We start from the raw sequence: 10,300 nt of genomic DNA, 5'->3' as shown, positions 1-10,300 counted from the left end.
ACTTTAACCAAAGCTAATACGCGGAGTAAATAAGAACGGATGGAGTAGTTATTTTAGTTAATAATACCCATAAAAACATAGATGTTCGGTACTGTAGAAAAAGAAATTACTATGTACTCCCTCCATTCCTAAATATATGTATCTTTTAAAGATTTTAATATGGACTACATACGGATGTATATAGATATACTTTAGACTGTAGATTCACTCATTTTGCTCCGCATGCAGTCTATATTAAAATATCTAAAAAGACTTATATTTACGAATGGATGGAGTATTTCACCAAAATATATACATGGACAGGGATATAACTCCACGAATATATACATGGACAAGAATATATACATTGCTTCACAGCTTCAGATGCGTTGTAAGATGCCATGTTCACATATGACTCACACAACAGAAATATTTTGCTATCGACTATTGTCCAAGATTTTTGAGGTTATATATGAAGCCATGCATACGGAGCAAAATGAGTGCATGACTTCACAGAGTACACTTCAATAACTGTCAAAAAACTACTATGCATATTGCATAATGGATGCGATCAAAATGGCAACAGTTATATATGACCGGACATATTACTCTAACAACGATGATAAGTCCAAATTAAACCGGTGTTTCCGGAGGAAAAGGTGGCCAACTGCCATTGTCCAAAAAGTTCACCATTTCGTAGCATTTCAAAGGTGGCCAGCTGCCATTGTCCAAAACTTAACCATTTTGGGCTGCACGTAGCATTTGATTTCCCATGCCACAGTGTTGACAAGGAGGCGGAGTAGGAGTTCACACGCGTACTACCACCACCCCGTCGCCAGCACCTTCCTTCCCCTATAAACCCCCCGCCCCCCATCAAACCAAAGCACAGCTCGCAAGTTCACAAGTCACAACACCGGCCGTGCTCGTCCCACACTCCCCTCAGACCACCTCCCCGCCCCAGTCCCCATGGCGCCCAATGCGGCCGTTGCCCGAGTGCCCCTGGCGGTGACCATCTTCGTGGCGGTCGCGACGAGCATGCTGCTGGCGCCCGCGGAGGCTGGCCTGTACAGCGACCGTGACGCGCTCTTGGCCCTGCGGGGCGGCCTACAGGACCCTGACGGCGCGCTGCGTTCCTGGATCCTGGAGGTGAACCCCTGCGAGTGGACCCAGGTCACCTGCGACCGCGTGGCCAACCGCGTCACCGAGATGTGAGTGAGGCCACACCGATCCTTCTTCCCTTCCATACTGCTTCCGTTCCGTCGTATACTTCATCCGATTTTCAATACGGGTTTCTTTGTTCTGTCAGAGTAATCGGCTTTGTGAACCTGACTGGACCTCTGTCGCCGGAGCTGGGCAAGCTGGACCAGCTAACCAAACTGTGAGCCTCTCTCTCTAACCCATCTGTTTCTGCCCGTAGCGATTGTTCCGTTGACGCGGTTGATGGATCAAAATGTACTATTAACTCTTATGGCATCTAATGAACAGGTGGATTTCGTACACCAATATCCAAGGAACGATCCCTGAAGAGCTGGGCAACTTGGAGAACCTGAACACCATGCACCTGCACAACAACAGCCTCTCGGGGCAGATACCTGCATCGCTCGCGAAACTCAAGTCTCTGAAACAGCTGTGAGTCCATGATCTCCAGTTTTTTTTTTCTTCTTCTTCTCTTCATGTTTTTTGTTTTTGCTTTTCAAGCATCGAATTGCCTCGTAGTACAATATTGGATTTGAAGTCTGAAGTCTGGTAAACAAGTTTCATGATAAAACAAAAACAAAAAAAATTGAATTCTCATGATAAAACAAGTTTGGCTCTGATGTCTGAACATTTGCATGATGATTTGGCAGGCACCTTCAACAGAACCGCTTGACCGGCCCGATCCCCAGCGAGCTGGATGGGCTGTCCGACCAGACGAGCGTGTACGTAGGACGATTTTCTCAGTTGTTCTCTTCTCTCTCGACGATCAATTAATCCAGTGATCTTCATCTCCATTGTTTTGCTTGCAGTAATCTGTCAAACAACGATCTGTGCGGCCCGATTCCGACGGATGGTCCCTTCAAGAACATCAATTCCAGCCTCGCCGACAACCCGCGGCTGGGCAGCAACTGCTAGGCCGATGCACGGCGTTGGCTGCCCGCCGGAGTGAAGAATAAACTGGGTACTCCTACTCCTACTACTAGCATGCAGCCAGAGAATCGGGTGGCGCCGGTTCATGCATGCACGACTTAGGTGGATTCGTGAGCGAGGTTAATTTAGCTGTGTGCCAGTGCCAGAGAGCAGGCAGGCTAATTTATGTATGTGTTGTGTACAAGCCGAGATCGATCGTTGTGGGCTTGTTTCTGGCTGTTGCCATCGATGGGATGAGTTACATATATGCTTCCCGTGCCGCTTTGGGTGCTTGAGTCACTACTCTCGAATCTATTCAGCGAGTTTCTTTGCTTTGGGTGCTTGAGTTGACTGCATTCATTGTGTGTGTGTGTGTTTTAAAGGAGATTGAAACCCCCGACCCTGCATCATTCTGATGCACACAATCATTCTTATTGATTGTTAAGCAGAGTACAAAGCAAAGTCAACTGTGGCTGAAGCATTACAAGGTATGAAATCATGACGTGTTGTTGTCATTATCATATTTTGTTGTACATATCTTTGTAAGTAGGAGGGTGTTTGTAAGCCTCGAGTCGAAACATGTAGCAAGAGACAGAGCACGCTTACATATACATGCAAACGCAAGAGTATTTTTACATTCACACAAAAGTAAGAGTCCTTTTACAATACATCAAATCATTTTTGGACGTTTATTTTATAATCCGACAACCCAAATTACGCAATACCACAACAAAATTCTTGTAGTGTACGTATTTGGGGTTTAAGGGCACTTTGGGTAGTTCACACGTTTTCAGCGGATCAATAACTACATATTAATCAGGATTAATTACATGATAAATCTACGTATATCAGTCTACTAGAAATACCAAGTTGTCGTCGAATTAAACTCCGAGCCAATCCATATTTACCATTGAATCGACTTAATGCTAAATATTAAAGTCTGCAGTACGATGTATCTTATAAAACTCTAAGAATGCAATGCATGGGCCCTGAAGCTATAGTTGTACATTTTTGTCCAGTATAGTTCTGGAATTTGCTTAGCTTATATTGGCCCGACCTCTGTGCCATAAGTCTAGGATGTTGGCAGCACCATTTTTGTTGACCGATCAGCTTGATACTGGACAACCATGCATTCACATGGTTGGTTGTATTATTTGCCATATTGGGGGACACACCTATTCTAAGAATGGAGCACTAAACAATGTTCCAATCCACGAATAATAGTACACGGTATTTTTTGGGGGTACTTTGGTAACACAAGCTTTCGATGCTAGTGTGATTCAGAGTCAAAGAGCGTGTTTGAGGAAAAAAAACATAACTAGTACAAAGGTCAATTGCTCTGATTTAAAAACACAAGTTCTGAGCTTTTAGACATTTTATAGCGGGGCCCTAAGAAACTATACTACTTCTGACAAAGGTATTCCTTCCGTTTACTCAAAAACTCTTCAAAAATAATCATGGAGTTGAGTTGCTTCGATACAGGCATATGAGCTGAGCATTCATGCCAGACATTAACTTGCAGATGTGCACTTCTGAAAGAACAAAAACTATTGACAGCAAACCATTTGCAAGCACCATCTCTTTTTGATCTTTTGTGAGTAAAAGAAGTATTTAGTATTGTGGGCTGGTATGGATCGTCAATCCTATTTCTAATAGCACAACATGCTTGGTCCATATCTGCCGTCATGCTCAACTACATGGCATACGATTTTAGCCCATATCCCTCAATTTTATATTCCTTGGCCTGAATGTATATCTAACCAGACAAACATCTCGCTGATAGCAATGCTGATAATGCACCAACGGTTACAGGACATAAAGAGTATCCAAAGGTGGGTGGCCAAAAACCAACAAGTCAAACAGAAGGAAAAAAAATGCACGCCGTTTTTGCTATAGTAAAAAGGCGCTAGATATTCATTATTGCAAAGCATGCCCAAAGTTTAACTGATAAAGTACAGGTGGCGAAGCACCGAGATTTTAAGAAAATGATGTGTGGGTTGAAGGAGTTAGCTAGGGGAGAATATGTGTATACAAATTACCATTTCTGTTTCAAATAATGCAAATCTTATCTATCATCACAAATGAAGGAACAAAGTAAAAAAATAGTTAATGATATATATGAAAGACATGGGTGTTCAGTACAATAGAAAAGAAATTACTATGCATTTGACCAAAATATATAGATGACCAGACATGTAACTCCAATGACTATTACATATGTGCGAACTACATGTTCTAGAACATCAAGAGAAACTATGGCCAACTAACTAAACCCGCAAAACACGACGCATATGTATACAATGTTCGCAACTTAAAAAAAATGATCACGAATTTGTAAAAATTATTCGCAAATTCGAAAGATGTTCAGAAAATTGTAAAAAATGTTTGTGTATTTAAAAAATGTTCACGATTTCATAAAATGTATGTAAAGAATGTTCATGTATTGAAAGAATGTTAGTGAATTTGAAACATTGTTCATGAATTCATAAAATGTTCGCAAAAGTTAGGAAATGTTTGCGAATTTCTAAAAACTGTTCCAATTTTTTTTCTAAATTCGATTGATTTAAAAAAATTCACAAGTTTCATAAATATTTTCACAATTTCGAAAAATGTATGTAAAATATTTTTTTTAAATCACTAATTTGAACAGTGTTCATAATTTCAAAAACAATGCTCATGATTTCCAAAATATTTCATAATATAAAAAAATGTTCACAAAAAAGGAAAAGAAAGAAAAAGGAAAATAAAATAAAAACGATAATGAAAAGGAGAAAAAAGAAAAAACCAAAAACATGGTAGTTGGACCGGCCCAAATGTACGCAGCGGAAAGCAAGGGGTGTGCTATCCCTAACCAGCGACATGCGCGCCAAATAGGATCCCCGGGGTATCCCCAACACGGAGCTTATTAATTTTGCATATCTTGTTGATGTGGGCTTGCTTCTCGTCTGCATCTGTCAGCGCATCATCTAGCTTCTTTTTTAAGAGTTCTCAAAAAAAAAAGAATCTAGCTTCTTTTAAGTGATCGATAGAAGCAATTGAGCATCTGATTTACGCAAAGTTTTACGAGATCAACCAACATCCATGTGCTGCAAGAGAAACCACTCTGTCTGTGTGCAATGTTGTGAGAGCATCTCCAACAGCCACGCAACGCGCCACGCGTTAAAATTCGCGATACAGTGCCGGGTTAGCCAGCTTTTGCACGCAGCGGTGCGCTGACTCCAGCGGCCGCCGCCAATTAAAGCGCGCCCACGCCGCTTCAGCAGGCGCGCTATATTTCAATTTTTTCTACTACATATTTGGTTTCGTAGATAGTTCTCCTACTACATATTTGGTTTCGTAGATAGTTCTCCTATTACATATTTGGTTTCGTAGATAGTTCTCCTACTACTACTCGTCCGACTCGGACTCTGTCTCAGTGATGTCCTCCTCCGACGTCGGAGCGTAGGCGTCAAGGAACCGCCCGTCGTCGGAGTTCCAGGAGGACGCATCTCCTAGCGCTTGGTTGTATTTAGCGCGGCGGCGGCGGCCGGGGGGGGGGGGGGGGGGGGGGGGGGGGGGGGGGGGGGTCGCGGCTATAGGACGGGGTGAGCGGGGTGCCGGCGCGTGGGTCCATGGGTGCGGGTCGTCGGCGCCGGCGCGCGCGGGGCTTTGAAGGGGGAGAAGACAGAGCGCTCGAGTGTGCCGCGCGCGGAAGCGGGCGCCGCAAATACACCGTGCGAGGTAGCGCTTCCTGCCGCGCGCCCAACTACTCATATCGCGCGTGCGGTTATTGCGCGCCCGCTGAAGCCATCCGCCGGGTTGCGCGTGCTAAAATGGGTACATTTACGGCGCGCCTGTTTAGCGCGCTTGTTGGAGATGCTCTGAGCAATGGAATTTATATGCCAACTTGCAAACATAGGTCGATATATTTATACATTAGTTCCCGGCTAGCACAAAGGGAAGAAGTCTTGATTGAGATTCTAGTTGTGTGTGAGGTTCTTTGAACAGCCAAAAATTTGCAGCGGCAAAAGAAGAATGGGTGGGCTCGCCGGATTTAGAGGGGCTTCGCCGCCTGCACAAGGGCATGTCTGTTGTGAAACAGCCGAGTCATAAAATTTGATGTGGAAAAAGTTTAAGGGGAGAAGAGCAAGAAAAGAGACATGGGTATTTTGGTCCAGAATTTTGCATAATGACATCAGAAGCTTTGCAAAGTTGCAGCGGCATTTTTCCAAAGAGTGAAGTTGTCACGGCATTTTTCTGAATCGCGAAAATATCAAACTAAGCCAAAAAAAAAAGTTGGTGCTAACTCCGAACTCCCAAAAGCCTCACGCGGCTGAACGTTCAGGGCATGTCTAGTGTGAATCAGCTCACCAACGTTGCCGAGCTCAAGCTTTGGGCGAGCCGAACCTAGCTGTAGGCGGGCCAGAACCAACTTCACCACGACCCAGCAAGCTCTCAAACACGCTGTCAGAGGGCCTGTCTGACGACGACGCGCTGCAAACCGAAGACAAGAGACACGCTGTCAGAGAGCCTTGTGGTCGACCCAGCAAGGCGCGGAAGCGACGACCTCGACCACGGTGCAGCCCCGGCGTGCCCGTCGACACCGACCGAACCTGAAGTCTGCCGGTGAGGATTGGGTGCTCTGGGATAAAAAGGCAGAGAGGCGTCATGTGCAGTTGAGACTACCCACAATGAAAGTAATATAGATAATAACATCACACATATTTGGACGGAATAAATGGTATGGCAAGCAATAAATAAATAAAGAAAAGCATATAGTAACATAACTAGTTAGTAGTAATATGAGTAACACCACACATATGTTACTATTCTATGTTACTATCCATTATGGCTAGTCGAAGGACGTTCGAACAGCCCGAAACCCACCATTGCTGTTGCCAGCATTTACCCTCACCAACAACCAGCTCCAGACATTGTTTGATCGCACGTTGCCGTCAATGATTCAACAGGATGAATTACTACTACTTACTTTCCGTAACGGAATCGCAGCAAGTCGCCGCTTTGATCGAGTGAGTCTATTCGCTGCGTTGCGTACTGCCTTGGGCGTGCTTGGCTGGAGGTCTTCCGCTTTTCGGTCCGGTCGCTGATCGCCGATCACGGGTCAAATTCGACGAACGAACGAACGATCCATGGACCTGAAGAGGCCAGTCCGCGAACGGCCAGCTCCCGGATGCTTTTTACGCACCCCTGGCCTGGCGGTCGTAGAGGATAGGCAAACTATGCATATGGTCGTGCAGTGACATGCGTGGGCCATCTGCCGAGACCGACCGACCGGTCGAGGAGCCGAGGCTCGGGCTTATCCAACCGGATTAGAACAAGCCTAGCTAATTTTCTCTTCTGTCTCCGGCCATGGTCCCGTCGCACGCATGCACGGATCGTCTAACTCCACGCAATGTACTGCATGGCCACACGCCCACGAATTAGAACAGCCATAACCGTCTGTCTTGGGCTCGTTCCAAGTTTGCCTTGATTGCATCGTCGGCTCGGTGCCACTGCCGCGCACCGGCGCCCAAATCATTTTCAAGTAACCTACACACGGGGGCATCGCCCTGCTCGCCGACGCCACGACGTAGACGTAGGTGTGCGTGACTAGCGCGAGTCCCACGCACGGCACGACCGGCCTGCGCACCATGGCAGCCGCCAGCAGTCACCACCACCGGCCAAATCCAACACATTGTTTGGCGCAACAACATGCGTCCGTCCGTACGTGCAAGCTGCAGGATAAGGATCGATCGATCGATGCCAGGCACAGGCATGGGCTGCGCTGCGGCGCCACCACCTACCAGCACGCTGACAGTCTGACACCACTGGCGCTCCCGCACTGGCACACTCCGCTGCAGCTCCTGAGCGCTGCAACTCTCTTCTACAGAAGCCGGGGGAGCGGCACACGGGCATGCGCCGCAGAGGATCGATCCGCATCCGATCGCCCAAAACGGACCAAACAAAGCTTCGAAAGCGAGCTCGGATCGGATTGGATAAGCACGGGCCTACCCATCCCCACCCACCCGTCCATCGACGTCCCGTTCCTACTAATCATGACCGCCACCACATTCGATCGGTTTATTTTATCATCTCGGTCTCGCCCTTCCCTTGTTGCTAGTAACTCAGAGTAAATAAATAAATAAAATAACAATTACTTCAGGAAGAAGATAGAGTAAACAAACTTAGTTGCCAGATCTCCCTTGCTCTACGCTGTCAAATCACATGGTTTCCATTGCTAGGAGAGACCGATATTTTTTGCTTACAGAATGGCTTGCTTCTGTGACACTTCATTCCCTTCTGCTCTTTCTTCATCGACTGTCGCGATAATAGTTATCCTCACACCGCTTTCCACACAAGCATTTTGGCATCGTGCTGCATTCTTTTATTTTTATTCTTCCAAAAAAAAAGATTCACGTCGCATTTTCATCGTGACTAAAGAGGCGTATATATAGCTCGTGCGCATAGACGGAGACAAATCTTCTTTTGCATGCGTGCGAAATGCTCACTCTCTTCCGGCCGTGGCGGTGTGCTCCTGCGTGACCCTTCTTTGTCATCGGCTGGAGCGCGGTCACTACACGAACACGATAGCGAGCCACGTCTGCTACTATCGCATCTCAAACCTCAGCTCTTTATGCGTGCGTCAGGCGCATGCATTTCTCGTCGTGTTGAAAAGAAACGTCCGTTATTCGTCTTCAATCATGTTACCACAAAGAACACCAGAAATAATAAATTACATCCGGCTCAGATCCCTAGACCACCTAGCGACGACTACGAGCACTGAAGCGAGCCGAAGATGCGTCGCCATCATCGCTCCTCCTTCGTCGGAGCCGGACAAAACTTGTTGTAGCAGACAATCAGAAAATCGCCGTGCTAACGTCCCCATAGGACCAACGCACCAGAACAACAATCGTCATTGATAAAGAGTGGCGTAGATCTGAAGGATCCAACTTGAAGACACACGAATATAGACGAACGACGACCAGATTCAACATCCAAGCATATCTACCAAAGAGAGATTCACCGAAGACGCACCTCCACATGCCTACCAACGATGCTAGACGCATCGCCATAACGGGGGCTAGGCCGGGAAAACCTTATTCCATCTTCAGAGAGTCGTCGTCCTCTGCGCCTTCCTGATCAAGACACAAACCCTAAAAAAACTCAAAGAACCGTCTAAAACACATAGTCCTTCCTCCAACAAGGGCTAGAATCCACCGCACCCCCGTGGCCCCTAAGGCTACCCGGAGACGAGGAGGACCAGTGGCAGTGCTGATGGGAGGCAGAGGACCCCTAAGCTTTTTATGGGAGTGGAGGCATTGTTTGCGTCAGGTTTTGTTTCAAGTTGTTGAATAACTGCAAAAAGGCTCTCTATGTGTTTTACTCTCTTATAGCAATGTTATATCACGAACATGAAAAATGACAGACGACATCATCGAGTCACACGTCTTGACTTGACAAAAACCCACATTACAACCCTAAACTAATCACTCAGTTTAATTTGCAATCCTGAACTTTAAAAACAGTCAACCTATATACCAAACTAACCATATGGTTTAGGAATCAACCCTCCTTTCAGTTTTGACTTAGTCAAGCGTTTTTTACCGTGTTGATGGACTGTGTAATGCCAAGTCACCAAGATACGCTAACTAAGCCTAGGGCTAGCAGTTCTAAAGAATAAGGTTGGCTCCTCTCTCTCTCTCTCTCTCTCTCTCTCTCTCTCTCTCATTTCGCTGTTCCCCCGACCCCGACCACCTCACCCACACAGCAGCAGCAGCCCCTGACTTCGTCTGCCACCAGTGACCGACGAGTGGGCGTTGCACCTGTACCTCCCTTGTGTGGTTGAAGGGTCATTGTCACCCGCACTACCTACGTGTCGTGTGGATGTCGACGTAGCTTGTCAAAGCAAGCTGTTGCAGCCAACCCACCGTTGGTAGGCAGTACCCCCTCTGCGCTTCCTTGTAGAAGGTCGTCGTCTAGCACTCCCCGCCCATGTCCTCATAGTACGGTCGGGGCAGGCACCACCGTGTTGGGCACATGGAAGCTGTCGTTAATGGAGCTGGCAAAATGCCATCGCTACATTGAGGTGACTCCAATGGTAAAGGTGACATGGCTACACTGACAAGGCAGTCAACATGGTCAAAACCGCTTGACCGTGTTAAACCCGGAGGGAGGGGGTAATTCCCGAGCCGTGTTTTTTTGGGTGTTCGACCAATTTTTAAGTTCAGGGTTGAAT

At 46.6% G+C, this 10,300-nt stretch overlaps 1 protein-coding gene across 1 annotated transcript; it reads left to right on the top strand.

Moving 5' to 3' along the window:
• Positions 1-841: 841 nt before the first annotated feature.
• On the top strand, positions 842-2,413 carry LOC125522326 (leucine-rich repeat protein 1-like). Its single transcript, XM_048687390.1, has 5 exons — positions 842-1,187; positions 1,286-1,357; positions 1,465-1,608; positions 1,827-1,898; positions 1,986-2,413. Exons 1-5 carry the CDS (start codon positions 946-948, stop codon positions 2,089-2,091), a joined length of 636 nt encoding a protein of 211 aa, XP_048543347.1. The 5' UTR covers positions 842-945; the 3' UTR covers positions 2,092-2,413.
• Positions 2,414-10,300: the final 7,887 nt, after the last annotated feature.

This window comes from Triticum urartu, chromosome 1, assembly GCF_003073215.2.
Source record: "Triticum urartu cultivar G1812 chromosome 1, Tu2.1, whole genome shotgun sequence".
NCBI lineage: Eukaryota > Viridiplantae > Streptophyta > Magnoliopsida > Poales > Poaceae > Triticum > Triticum urartu.
The sequence above is the reverse complement of the archived record's forward strand: the minus strand, read 5'-3'. Positions and strand labels throughout refer to the sequence as shown.

Excerpts from the sequence above, each read along its gene's own strand:
- LOC125522326 (XM_048687390.1), top strand. The coding sequence starts at position 946 with ATGGCGCCCAATGCGGCCGTTGCCCGAGTGCCCCTGGCGGTGACCATC. Across the intron at positions 1,358-1,464 it reads CTGGACCAGCTAACCAAACT|GTGGATTTCGTACACCAATA; the intron begins GTGAGCCTCTCT and ends TCTAATGAACAG. Across the intron at positions 1,609-1,826 it reads CTCAAGTCTCTGAAACAGCT|GCACCTTCAACAGAACCGCT; the intron begins GTGAGTCCATGA and ends ATGATTTGGCAG.